This window comes from Lepidochelys kempii, chromosome 1, assembly GCF_965140285.1.
Source record: "Lepidochelys kempii isolate rLepKem1 chromosome 1, rLepKem1.hap1, whole genome shotgun sequence".
NCBI classification, from domain to species: domain Eukaryota; kingdom Metazoa; phylum Chordata; order Testudines; family Cheloniidae; genus Lepidochelys; species Lepidochelys kempii.
The window spans coordinates 4,652,574-4,667,366 of NC_136380.1; the positions used below are offsets into that span (position 1 = coordinate 4,652,574).

Genomic DNA, 14,793 nt, shown 5'->3' on the forward strand with positions numbered 1-14,793 from the left:
TCCTTCCCCATCCTAGGCTGGCTCAATTCCAGCAGTATGCTGGTCGTTTTGGTTAGACGTTTGGCTGCATGTGTGTGTTCTCTCTTCACAGACAGTTGGCACAGCAGACCTCAAGCGAAACTCACAGTAAGCACAAGATCTGTTAAGGGATGAAGGCTCCCAGCCTGGTTTATCGTCAATGCAGCACAGCACTAGAATCCCGAAGACTTTACCGGACCACAAATACATGTATGCCTGTATCAATGGACCAGCTCAGTGAACGACGAGACTTTCCATTCCTCCCTAGGCTAGACAAAGACACTCCCTGTGAGATAAATCTTTATATCCCAATACAAACAAGTTTCATACTGCCCCTCTGATATAGTTAGTTATTGCCCCTCATGTGAGTAGTTATCACCCATCTCCTTGTACATCTTGGTTAGATCAAAACATCTCTATTATGTATTATCATCCTCATCTTATCTTTTAGGAAGGGCCAGATTCTCTAAGCAGGTTCTGCATCTTGGTCACAGCTTCTCTTTGCCTTATATCATAAGGCTTTGTCTACTACTTTAGCCCAAGCCTCAGGCCTCTGATACAAGGGTTTATGTCTCAGGCTCCCTTCCTACTACATTCCCCCACTTTTTGTCTTTTTTATGGGAAGGATGTTTACCCATCATCTCGGAAAAGCATAATGCATGGACTGAAGATGACCCAGTGGGCTAAACACTGTTATGTGGTCACCTTACTTTCCCATCCTCACACTTATGGTCCCAGAGTCTGCACATTCTCTTATACGACTAATAGATTTTATTTCCCAATTGTTTTTAGTTACTTATAGGGGATCTGGGAATGTTAGGGCTGGGACCATGACTGAGGAATGTAGTTTTATGATTGACCTTTGGGGGCACTTTTAGATAATTAAAATGTATGGATAGTATGGGATATGTGTATATATTTGTATGTTACATATGGGTATGTATGCCTAGTGCTGACCTGAATTTGATGGGTTAGTTGTTGTGGCTCACCACTGATCACATCCGACCAGAAGATTAATATGTTCTTATCCAATTCAGAGAGTTCTATATCAGGAGAGGACTCTCAGCATGCTTGACAAGAACACGTACACTGAGGACAATAACAAATTGATAAAATCTTTATTGACATTAACATACCCAAATTTTATTTCCGTACCCTAAGAAATGTATGGGTACCTTTCTCCTATAGGTTAGTGGATTATGACACTTACTTTCTAAATATATTAATAAGGATTATCTCACTCCAAAACTGTCAACCTAGGCTTTCTTGGTGACCTCCAAGTTGTGGTGTACCCTGCGGTTACCAACCGGTTGTAGATGCCAGATAAACCTGTGAAGTGATGTGGATAGTTCCTCCCTTTGGTTCCCCAAAGTTCAGGAACCATTCGTATCTGTGCCAAAGGTTGCCAGCTTTTATGCTGACATATTCTTAACTGATTATACTTTTTGCTATATAGCAGTTCTTACCAGATCATACAGACCAGTAGGCTTCTGGCATTTCAGAATTTCGGCAAAACTTATTATTAGGAAACACATGCCTCAGCACATCTTAAATTCCAAGGAATTAATACTGATAAAATAGATTAATTTCAGGAAAAGAAACATATTCATTGATTCTGCTGGTTGGATTAGTTGGATATAACAGCTAGCAAAATAATCCTATGGGCTACACTAGTATATATGTGTACATACGACAGCACCTTATATCCAAGCATAACAATCCTTTTCCAGTCTCCATGGTGTAGTCTGGTCCTTGTGGCACTGCAGATAGCAACACTTTCCTAGTAGGGCAATTACAGTTACCGCCTGAATTATTATTGGTGGCAGGCTGAGTGGTCTAAAATCCTGGGATGGGCACTATTGCAGTGTGTCCAACAGTGCTTTGTGTAGGAGAAGTAAAACAGAAGAGTGGAGTGGTGACATTACAAATGAGGCCTTTATATGCAAATGTCTTGTAATTCGTTACTCCACAGTACTGGCCATTCATGTTACAGGTTACCCATACTGCCAGTTGTCACCTTCTGGTAAATTTTACTGGGCAGGAAACAGGAACAGCTTCTTGCTTCCACGGGTCGCGTTGCTCTGTGGTACACCGGACGCTGACATAGATCCAGTTGTTTCTTATGTATGCTGTCTTTCAGATAATCTACTAAATGGATGTAACCAATTTGTTAAATATTGCTGTTCCAGGATTTAGTGTTGGATCCAGATACTGAAAAAGATTGTTTTGAATAACATGTGCCTTAATTAGGATGCAGTGTTACTGACCCCAAAGTGTGACTGGTACTATCAGAGAATTTGTTTACCCACTTTATAGTCACTGTGTTACCAATTTGTTTTTTCCAAGCCTTCATGTTCTTTGCTGCCATTCCTCTGCTGATTTTCAGTATGTGTTGGTTAAACAGTTTAGCAATGTTATGCACACTGTAAACGATGTACAACAAAAATACAACAATACAGCAGTAATACAGTCACTTGTACATAGTAGCCAAGTTTAACTTAACTGGCAATGGTTTCTAGCTGATCACCAACTTCATTGTCGATATACGGTAGGTTCTCTTCCCACTACAGTCACCAGTGTCTTCTCCATGCTCCCAGTCTGCTCCCAGAGGAGAAAAAATGCATTCAGTAATCTCAAGTATGAGCTTGCAGACAAAATGCCTCCAGTTGACTCCTGGGTACATAGAATCATAGAATATCAGGGTTGGAAGGGACCCCAGAAGGTCATCTAGTCCAACCCCCTGCTCAAAGCAGGACCAATTCCCAGTTAAATCATCCCAGCCAGGGCTTTGTCAAGCCTGACCTTAAAAACCTCTAAGGAAGGAGATTCTACCACCTCCCTAGGTAACGCATTCCAGTGTTTCACCACCCTCTTAGTGAAAAAGTTTTTCCTAATATCCAATCTAAACCTCCCCCACTGCAACTTGAGACCATTACTCCTCGTTCTGTCATCTGCTACCACTGAGAACAGTCTAGAGCCATCCTCTTTGGAACCCCCTTTCAGGTAGTTGAAAGCAGCTATCAAATCCCCCCTCATTCTTCTCTTCTGCAGGCTAAACAATCCCAGCTCCCTCAGCCTCTCCTCATAACTCATGTGTTCCAGTCCCCTAATCATTTTTGTTGCCCTTCGCTGGACTCTCTCCAATTTATCCACATCCTTCTTGAAGTGTGGGGCCCAAAACTGGACACAGTACTCCAGATGAGGCCTCACCAATGTCGAATAGAGGGGAACGATCACGTCCCTCGATCTGCTCGCTATGCCCCTACTTATACATCCCAAAATGCCATTGGCCTTCTTGGCAACAAGGGCACACTGCTGACTCATATCCAGCTTCTCGTCCACTGTCACCCCTAGGTCCTTTTCCGCAGAACTGCTGCCTAGCCATTCGGTCCCTAGTCTGTAGCTGTGCATTGGGTTCTTCCGTCCTAAGTGCAGGACCCTGCACTTATCCTTATTGAACCTCATCAGATTCCTTTTGGCCCAATCTTCCAATTGGTCTAGGTCCTTCTGTATCCTATCCCTCCCCTCCAGCGTATCTACCACTCCTCCCAGTTTAGTATCATCTGCAAATTTGCTGAGAGTGCAATCCACACCATCCTCCAGATCATTTATGAAGATATTGAATAAAACCGGCCCCAGGACCGACCCTTGGGGCACTCCACTTGATACCGGCTGCCAACTAGACATGGAGCCATTGATCACTACCCGTTGAGCCCGACAATCTAGCCAGCTTTCTACCCACCTTATAGTGCATTCATCCAGCCCATACTTCCTTAACTTGGTGACAAGAATACTATGGGAGACCGTGTCAAAAGCTTTGCTAAAGTCAAGAAACAATACATCCACTGCTTTCCCTTCATCCACAGAACCAGTAATCTCATCATAAAAGGTGATTAGATTAGTCAGGCATGACCTTCCCTTGGTGAATCCATGCTGGCTGACATGTTCATAGATTCCAAGCCCAGAAGGAACCATTGTGATCATCTGGCCTTACTTTTTGAAGAGCACAGGCCAGATAATTTCCCCAAAATTATTCCTAGAGCAAATCTTTTAGAGAAACATCTAACCTTGATTTCAAAATTCTCAGTGATGGAGAATCTGCCAAGACCCTCTGTAAATTGCTCCAATGGTTAATTACTCTCACTATTAAAATTATATGCCTTATTTCCACTCAGAATTGGTTTAACTTCAACTTCCAGCCATTGGATCCCATTACACCTCTGTACACTAGGCAGAAAAGTCTAATGTTATATATTTGTTCCTCATGTAGTACTGACAAATTGTGATCAAGTCATAGAATCATAGAATCATAGAATATCAGGGTTGAAAGGGACCGCAGGAGGTCATCTAGTCCCACCCCCTGCTCAAAGCAGGACCAATTCCCAGTTAAATCGTCCCAGCCAGGGCTTTGTCAAGCCTCACCTTAAAAACTTCAAAGGAAGGAGATTCCACCACCTCACTAAGTAACCCATTTCAGTGCTTCACCACCTTTCGAGTGAAAAAGTTTTTTTTTCCAAATATCCAACCTAAACCACTGCCACTGCAACTTGAGACCATTATTCTTGTTCTGTCATCTGCTACCACTGAGAACAGTCTAGAGCCATCCTCTTTGGAACCCCCTTTCAGGTAGTTGAAAGCAGCTATCAAATCCCCCCTCATTCTTCTCTTCTGCAGACTAAACAATCCCCGTTCCCTCAGCCTCTCCTCATGAATCATGTGTTCCAGTCCCCTAATCATTTTTGTTGCCCTCCACTGGACTCTTTCCAATTTGAATCCTTATAGAATCATAGAATCATAGAATATCAGGGTTGGAAGGGACCTCATGAGGTCATCAAGTCCAACCCCTGCTCAAAGCAGAACCAACTAAATCATCCCAGCCAGGGCTTTGTCAATCCTGACCTTCTTGCAGTGTGGGACCCAAAACTGGACACAGTACTCCAGATGAGGCCTCACCAATGCCAAATAGAGGGGAAGGAGCATGTCCCTCAATCTCGTGGCAATGCCCCGACTTATACAGCCCAAAATGCCATTGGCCTTATTGGCAACAAGGGCACACTGTTGACTCATATCCAGCTTCTTGTCCACTGTCACCCCTAGGTTCTTTTCTGCAGAACTGCTGCCTAGCCATTCGGCCCCTAGTCTGTAGCGATGCATGGGATTCCTCCATCCTAAGTGCAAGACTCTGCACGTGTCCTTGAAGAACCTCATCAAATTTCTTTTGGCCCAGTCCTCTAATTTGTCTTGGTCCCTCTGTATCCATTCCCTACCCTCCAGTGTATCTACTTCTTTTCCCAGTTTAGTGTCATCTGCAAACTTGCTGAGGGTGCAATCCACACCATCCTCCAGATCATTAATGAAGATATTGAACAAAACCGGCCCCAGGACCGACCCTTGGGCACTCTGCTTGATACTGACTGCCAACTAGACATGGAGCCATTGATCACTACCCATTGAGCCCGACAATCTAGGCATCTATCTATCCACCTTATAGTCCATTCATCCAGCCCATATTTCTTTAACTTGCTGGCAAGAAGAAAAAGGAGACTCAGATAAGAATATAAAACTGACCACATTGGATCACACCGAGGGTCCATCTAGTCCAGTACCTGTCTCCTGATAGTGACCTGTTTCATATGCGTCTCGGGGGAAGAACAGAATAGGGCTATTATTGAGGGATCCATCCCCTATTATCCAGTCCCAGCATCTGGCAGTCGGAGGCTAGGACACCCAGACCATGAGGTTGAGTCCCTGAACAACTTGGCTAATACCCATTGATGGACCTATAATCCATGAACTTACCTAATTCTTCTTTAACTCTGTTACAGTATTGTCCTCCACAAGATCCCTTGGGAAAGACTGTGCACTGTTGAAGAAATACTTCCTTTTGTTTGATTTAAACCCACTGTGCCTATTAATTTAATTTGGTGCCCTCTAGTTCTTGTGTTATGTGCTGGAGTAAACAACTCTTTTGTGTACACTTTCTCCACAACAGTCACAGTTGCATAGGTCAATATCATATTCCCCCTTAGTCATAAGCGCGGGCATACTGGGTCAGAGAGAAGATCCATTTTGCCCATTATACTGTCTTCCAACTGGCGAATGACAGGTGATTCACAGGGACTGAACAGAACAGGTAATCATCAAGTGATCCATTCCCACCTTTTGTCAAACAGAGGCTAGGGACACCATCCCTGCCCATCCTGACTAATAGCCATTGATGGACCTATCCTCCAGGAACTCTTTGGACCTATCCTGTGGAACTCTTTGCCAGAGGATGTTATGACGGCCAAGACTATAATTGGTGCCTACTGCCTTTGTGCCTCTAACAACCTGAGTCCCACTGAATACAGATGAACCATTGGGCACCGAGCTCACAGCTGTTCCTCTGAACATCTCCCTCCACACTCCCTCTCCTAATTATATCGTGTGCAATGACTCTAGTAGTCCACAAGCCACAGGGCACATGCTGATCACCGAAGGGGCTCAGAAAGCTTCTCCTGACCATGGCACGATATTGTGTTATGGGGGGGTTGTGACTGAGCAGGAGCATCTGTGCTGCACTTGGTCAGACAGAGGCTATCAGATGAGAGGGGCTATTACTCTGTGTCAGGGTTCCCTCCCCACTCTGAACTCTAGGGTACAGATGTGGGGACCTGCATGAAAGACCCCCTAAGCTTATTTCTACTATCTTCCCTAGGGAGGTGGTTACTTAGGGAGCTGGTGGAATTTCCTTCCTTAGAACTTTTTAAGGTCAGGCTTGACAAAGCCCTGTCTGGGATGATTTAATTGGGGATCGGTCCTGCTTTCAGCGGGGGGTTGGACTAGATGACCTCCTGAGGTCCCTTCCAACCTTGATATTCTATGATTCTATGATTCCCCAAGGCAGAAACTCTTTGCGCTTGGAGGGTACGCTGCCACCACCAAGTGATTTAATAAAGAATAAGGGAAAGGACCATTTGGAGTTCCTATTCCCCCCAAATATCCCCCCAAGCCCTCACACCCCCTTTCCTGGGGAGGCTTGAGAATAATATCCTAACCAATTTGTTACAGAATGATCAAAGATCCAAACCTCTGGGTCTTGGAACAATGGAAAAATCAGTCAGGTTCTTAAAAGATGGATTTTATTAAAAAAAGAAAGGTAAAAATCATCTCTGTAAAATCAGGATGGAAAATACTTTAGATAAGCTATTACCAGCAGGACAGTGGGGTGGGAGGAGGTATTGTTTCATATTCCCTGTGTGTATATAAAGTCTGCTGCAGTTTCCATGGTATGCATCCGATGAAGTGAGCTGTAGTTCACGAAAACTCATGCTCAAATAAATTGGTTAGTCTCTAAGGTGCCACAAGTACTCCTTTTCTTTTTAAGGATTTTCCAGAGCCTTTTCATTGCTTGTCGCATTCTCAGGGATTCAGCGCAGGGCTCGTCAGTCAGGAGGAGGAGCTGCTCAGATTCTATGACGATGGGCAGCAGCATGGAAATGCTGATAGATAAATGAGTATGTTTAACCTTTGATTCTATCTTTTCTCTCTGGTGTTATTGTAATGCTGGACAGCTGTATCAAGTCTGCAAGACTCTGTGTGTCCTGAGAATCTGAGCCTTTGTTATCAGCAAATAATTTCTTCACTCCCAGCGGAGGCTCTCAGGCTGATGATCTCCAGGGTCTATTTTCTGCACTTCCTGCTGCTCATGGAGCCGAGAGAATTGTCTGGGAGTCCTGGCCAACCTGAGAGTCTGCAGGGACTGTACAGGGGAATCATAAAGATCACTGTCCGGAATGCCGAGTGTCAGACATGTGAGATTCATACGCTGATTCTCAGGGCTCTGGCTTCCTGTCGCTATAAGGTGATTTTCTCTCTCTGTTGAGCAGGATTCTGGTGAGTTACTTGTTTCTGTATTTAAGTTAGTGCTAAGGGCTCAAGAAGGGTTCAAGGGTCCATACCAAAAATCATCTGGGCAGGAATTCACCAGTACAGCAACTTTACATTTTTAGTATTGTCAAAAGCACCAAGGGATTTACCTGGTAAAATTGCAACTCAAATATTATTGGAAATAGTTTAGAGAAATATTCATTTTTATGATCATAGAATCATAGAATATTAGGGTGGAAGAAGAGACCTCAGGAGGGCATCTAGTCCAATCCCCTGCTTAAAGCAGGACCAACACCAACTAAATCATCCCAGCCAGGGTTTTGTCAAGCCAGGCCTTAAAAACCTCTAAGAATAGAGATTCCACCACCTCCCTAGGTAACCCATTCCAGTGCTTCACCACCCTCCTTGTGAAAGAGTGTTTCCTACTATCCAACCTAGACCTCCCCCACTGCAACTTGAGACCATTACTCCTTGTTCTGTCATCTGCCACCACTAAGAACAGCCAAGCTCCATCCTCTTTGGAACCCGACTTCAGGTAGTTGAAGGATGCTATCAATGTCCCCTCACTCTTCTCTTCTCCAGATAAAATAAGCCCCGTTCCCTCAGCCTCTCCTTGTAAGTCTTGTGCCCCAGGCCCCTAATCATTTTTTATGCCCTCCGCTGGACTCTCTCCAATTTGTCCACATCCCTTCTGTAGTGGGGGGACCAAAACTGGACGCAATACTCCAGGTGTGGCCTCCCCAGTGGCGAATAGAGGGGAATAATCACTTCCCTCAATCTGCTAGCAATGCTCTTACTAATACAGCCCAATATGCTGTTGGCCTTCTTGGCAACAAGGGCACACTGCTGACTCATATCCAGCTTCTCGTCCACTGTCACCCCTAGGCCCTTTTCCGCAGAACTGCTGCCTAGCCATTCGGTCCCTAGCCCGTAGCTGTGCATGGGATTCTTCCATCCTTTGTGCAGGACTCTGCAGTTCTCCTTGTTGAACCTCATCAGATTTCTTTTGGCCTAATTCTCCAATTTGTCTAGGTCATTCTGGACCCTATCCCTACCCTCCACTCTATCTACCTCTACCCCCAGTTTAGTGTCATCTGCGAACTTGCTGAGGGTGCAATCCACACCATCGTCCAGGTAGTTAATAAAGATGTTGAACAAAACCAGCCCCAGGACCGATCCCTGGAGCACTTCGCTTGATACCGACTTCCAACTAGACATCGAGCCATTGATCACTACCCATTGAGCCCAACAATCTAGCCAGCTTTCTATCCACCTTATAGTCCATTCATCCAATCCATACTTCTTTAATTTGCTGGCAAGAATACTGTGGCAGACCATATCAAAATCTTTGCTAAAATCAAGATATATCACATCCCAAGATATACCACGTTTCCCATATCCACAGAGCCAGTTATCTTGTCATAGAAGGCAATAAGGTTGGTCAGGCATGACTTGCCCTTGGTGAATCAGTTAATTCTCTCAAACCATGTCCTTCTGTCTGTCTGAGTAGCTTTCTTTTTTAGGCAGAGTGGTTTTTCCTCTGCTTCACTCAAGTTTTCTAATTCAGCAACGTTACTTCCTTGTTAGGAAGTGCAGCTAAAGCCTCTTCAGGGGGTATTTCGTTGTGACACCTACCAAAGGATTCACAAGAAAGGGATGCACAGGGTTTCACTCACATTCTGCCTCCCTGGGTCACTGACACTGGGTTCCCTCTGAGCAAAATCCCTGCCTTGTTTTGAAATCACTGTCCTTCATGCCCAGTGTCAGAGCTGCATGCTAACTAGGGGTTTCTTTCAGACTCTTTCAGCATCCTAACAGAATTACCCTCTCTGTAGCAGGACCTGAGGGCTTGAGTTTAAGAGGTGGGAGCCAAAAGTTAAACACTGAGGGTGAATCTGGTCCCACTGAGATCAATGGCAGAACTCCCAACAGGTCCAGGAGTTCAACCTAAATCCTCATGTAGGGACTTAAATTAATTGCTTGATTTATACCAACCATGAGTCTCCCGTGATGGGTGAATGCATTTGGACCAAAGAATAACTGACAAGATCGTTACTAAAATCTCAAACTCACAGGCTTAAAGGTTCAGAACAATGAATAGAACAACTTTTTCAGGGAGTCTGGCTTAGAGGAAACTATATGGTGTTGGAAATCTCACCGGGGCAGGTCCAGGAACACACAGTGTGTGTGTCGTGGGGTGGGGGGAGTGTGGGACATGCAGGAGCTACTGGCAGCTGCCTGAAACAGTGGGCCACTGGGACACAGATGTTAAACCCAGGATGCTCTGGGACCATTTGCTAGCCAGCTCTGTTAGTCATTAATGGCGAGGGTTGTAAATACATTCTTCAATGCAGAGATTTTATGGGCTCAAGTCATTATTTTTCTCACCTAAAACATTCCTCTGTACATTGTAACAGGATCCCTGATCCTCGTGAAATACACACCTAGTGTAATATTTCGAAGGTGCAGTAATCACATGAGAACTTCTCCTCAGAGGGCTCAACCGAACATGACCCATTGGAGTGCTACCCATTGCCTTGTACTTGTGGGTTCGATTAAAACATCTCTATCCATCATGCTGTCATCCTGACCTTACCTCTGGGTTTGGTCAGTGTGTTCCTGTTATCTCTGGGGAATAGGCTGGTATTGAGTTGTTCTGGTATCACCACCTTTCTGGAATGTGGTTGTGTGAGTGCTTTGTGCCTTGTATCTCTTAGGCATATGTGATTTTCCAATATCACCACTATGCTTGCCAAAATCTGTGAGGAGGGCCCTGCCTTTTGCTCAGAACCTGACTTTCCATTATATTAGCAAAATTTTGACCGGTTTAGGGGGAGGGATAGCTCAGTGGTTTGAGCGTTGGCCTGCTAAACCCAGGGTTGTGGGTTCAATCCTTGAGGGGGCCATTTGGGTCAAAAATTGGGGATTGGTCCTGCTTTGAGCAGGGGGTTGGACTAGATGACCTCCTGAGGTCCCTTCCAACCCTGATATTCTATGATTCTATGAACAGTTCAGGCTGATACAAGGGCTTATATTTCAATCACCCTTCCTACTATGGTAGGTACTTACAGACTTTTATCAAGTCACCCCTTCACCATCTTTCTTAAAATATATAGACTGAGATCTTTGAGTCTATCACTATAAGTTTGTTTGAGGACTGGAACACATGAGTTATGAGGAGAGGCTGAGGGAACTGGGGATATTTAGTGTGCGGAAGAGAAGAATGAGGGGGGATTTGATAGCTTCTTTCAACTACCTGAAAGGGGGTTCCAAAGAGGATGGCTCTAGACTGTTCTCAGTGGTAGCAGATGACAGAACAAGGAGTAATGGTCTCAAGTTGCAGTGGGGGAGATTTAGGTTGGATATTAGGAAAAACTTTTTCACTAGGAGGGTGGTGAAACACTGGAATGCGTTACCTAGGGAGTTGGTGGAATCTCCTTCCTTAGAAGTTTTTAAGGTCAGGCTTGACAAAGCCCTGGCTGGGATGATTTAATTGGGGATTGGTCCTGCTTTGAGCAGGGGGTTGGACTAGATGACCTCCTGAGGTCCCTTCCAACCCTGATATTCTATGATTCTATGATTCTAAGGCAGGTTTTCTAATCTTTTAATAATTCTTGTGACTCTTCTCTGAACCCTCCTCAGTGTTTCAACATCCATATTTAATTTTGGACACCAGAACTGGACACAGGGTTCCAGCAGCAGTCGCACCAGTGCCAAATACAGAGGTAAAATAACTTCTCTACCTCTCCTTGAGATTCCCCTGGTTATCATCCCAGGATCACATTGGCTATTTTGGCCACATCGTCACACTGTGACCTCATGTTTTAGCTAATTATCGCTTCAGGCCCCCAAATCTAGTTAAGAGACGTTACATATCCCACTATAGTCCCCATCATGTAAGCATCACCTGCATTCTTTGTTCCTAGATGTAGATATCTACAGAACTATATTAGAACACATATTGATTGCTTTGACCCAGTTTACCAACCAATCCAATTTGCTCTGAATCAGTGGCCTGTCCTCTTCATTATTTACCATTCCCCAATTTTTGTGTCATCTGCAGACTTCGATATTCAGGCATGAAAATAGTTAGTAGCTGAGTTGCTCACATGTGTCTCTGCTTACACTTGTCATTTAACACCTGAAACTTATGTCTCAGACAAGAAAGTGTCTCACCAAAAGGAACAAGTGAAGTAACAGAGGTGCCGGCCTGTAGTCCTAAATACCAAGGCCCTTGTACCCTTCATGCCCATTCTGTTGAGCACAGAGTCATAGCCCAGTGTGATAACATGTTTTTCTATAGGGGAAACTTGGCTCCTTTCCTACATAGGAACTGCATCATGGATCAGACCTATAGTCCATCTAGTTCAGTGTCCTCTCTCTGGCAGTGACAGCCCCAGGTGCTGCAGAAAAAGATGTAAGAAACCCACCAGTAGGTGGATGGGGTGGGGATGATTGAACAGCATGAGGGTCTCACCCTAATAACTTACAGCTTGATATTGGCTTGTGCCCTGAAACACGTGGGCATAAAGGCTTTCCAGAACATTTATTTAGCTGTACCTATTGTAACTAAATACTTTTACTGTCCATGTAAATGCCCAAACCCTTCCTGATCCTTGCTTAGGTTATGGCCTCAACTACCACTTGTGGCTATGAGTTCCTCGGTCTCATGAGGCACTGAGTGAAGAAAGCATTCTTTTTGTTTAATCTGTTTTGAATTTGCCACATTTCAGATTAAATGAACATCATCCTGATCTCATTTTATGAGACAGGGAGAACACAGTCTCCATCTACTCTCTACCAGTCAGTATTTTATGGACTTTCCTCGTGTCCACTCTTATTCATCGTCTTTGTAAGGTAACAATCCCAGTCTTTTCAACCTCTCTCTGTGTGAGAGTTTTCCCAGGCCCTTAATCACTCTTACTGCCCTTGCCCAAATCCCTCTAGTTCTGAAATATCTTGTGTGAGAAGGGTGCCCAGTACTACATAGAGGAGTCCAGAGGACCATGAAATATTGATATGACTGATCTCCCGACATTGTATTTTCTATAGGATTCCCGATCCCACTCCTTCTGGATCTCAATGTTTTGCTTAGTTTCTGTCCATGCTTGCACTGTCAGCAGGGTTTCCCAGAGCTGTGTACCATGATGCCCAGGACCCTTTTCTGAGTTCATACACTTAAATTAGAAACTTGTTAGGTGTTTGAGGAGTTCCACTATTCCCTACTTTGGGCATACACATCGCAGTTTATTGACCTCGAAATTCATCTGCCATCATGTTGCCCATTCACCTGGCAGGGTTAGTTCACTCTGAGGACTTCTCTGGGCTAGACTATGACCTAAATAATCTGGCGCCATCTGTAAATGTGGCCACATCACCGCTCAGCCTCCTTTCTCTTATTTACTGTACTGGTATCTAATGTGTAAACCCCCATCTTTGTTTCCCTCCCTTCACAGGCACCTTGAGCATTTCTGTGTCTGATTGACTCATCCACCACCATATGGCAGCTTCCAACCTCACCCCCTCTGGCCTTTCAACATTTATCCTAACAGGCATTCCTGGGCTGGAAGCTGCCCACATCTGGATTTCCATCCCTTTTTCTACATTCTATATTATCAGCCTGTTGGGAAATTTCATGGTTCTGTTTGTGGTAGGCAAAGAACAGACCCTGCACAAGCCGATGTTCCTGCTGCTCTGCATGCTGGCGCTCACAGACATCAGCTTGTCTACCTCTGTCATGACGAAGGCACTGTGTATATTTTGGTTCAATTTGAAAGACATTACTGTGGGTGGCTGCCTCACCCAGATGTTCTTCATTCACGCAGTTTCTGTTATGCAGTCAGCCGTCCTTGTGATAATGGCCTTCGATCGCTATGTCGCCATATGTAACCCCCTGAGATACCCCACCATCCTCACGAACGCACGAGTAGCTAAGCTAGGGCTTCTGGGTTTGATAAGAGCTGTTCTCTTCATGCTACCCCTGCCCCTGCTCCTGAGCAGGCTGCCATTCTGTGTGAACCGCATTATCCCCCACATGTACTGTGAGCACATGGCTGTGGCGAAGATGTCTTGTGGGGACATCACAGTCAACAGAGCATATGGCTTGGTGATGGCATTTGTAGTCTTAGGGTTAGACCTGATGCTCGTAGCCCTGTCCTACAGTCTGATCATTGGGGCCGTCCTCAGAATCTCCTCCAAGACAGCCCACCAGAAAGCCCTCAACACCTGCACAGCCCACATTTGTGTCATGCTGATGTCTTGTACTCTCTTCTTCTTTTCCACTCTGACACACCGGTTTGGTCAGGGCATCGCTCCACACATTCACATCATCTTGGCCAACCTCTACTTCCTCGTCCCCCCCATGCTCAACCCTATTATTTATGGGGTCAAAACCAAAGAGCTTCGTGACAAAGTGGGCAAATACACCTGCAGAATATGCTTGCCTGGAGGCCACTGACTTTAAACCTGCATGACAAGAGCGGGAAAGGATATCTCCTTCTTAATCAGGGGTGTTCTGTCCCAGCGTAGATAAGCTCAGCATTGTGGAAGTTCAAGTCTGAGAAGCTCAGACATCTTATCACTCCATCACCAAGCAATACACTCTCCTTTCCTCTCTGATCATCACCTGATCTCTTTCAGCGTCACCCTGAGAAACTGGAAAGGATCCGGAGGCGGGAGACAAACATGACCAAAGGGACGGAATGCAAGGCAGATGAGCTGAGGCTGAAGAAACTGGGGACTGCAAACAGGGGAGTTTGAGAGGGACTTGGTAAGAGAATCGCTGCGGTGAGGAAGGGCCGCATCGCCAGTGCGAACGCTGCTCCTCTCTCCTCCACCCGCGCCTGTGTCCAGACAAACAACCTAACCACGGACGCCTCTACCCGGTGATGAGCTGCCAAAATCCTA

At 45.1% G+C, this 14,793-nt stretch overlaps 1 protein-coding gene across 1 annotated transcript; it reads left to right on the forward strand.

Annotated features, from left to right (window-relative positions):
- The first annotated feature begins 12,847 nt into the window (after nt 1-12,847).
- On the forward strand, nt 12,848-14,344 carry LOC140916723 (olfactory receptor 52D1-like). The gene is made up of 2 exons (XM_073358436.1): nt 12,848-12,891; nt 13,342-14,344. The coding sequence occupies exon 2, from the start codon at nt 13,388-13,390 to the stop codon at nt 14,342-14,344; it is 957 nt and encodes a 318-aa protein (XP_073214537.1). The 5' UTR covers nt 12,848-12,891; nt 13,342-13,387.
- Nucleotides 14,345-14,793: the final 449 nt, after the last annotated feature.

Excerpts from the sequence above, each read along its gene's own strand:
- LOC140916723 (XM_073358436.1), top strand. The coding sequence starts at position 13,388 with ATGGCAGCTTCCAACCTCACCCCCTCTGGCCTTTCAACATTTATCCTA.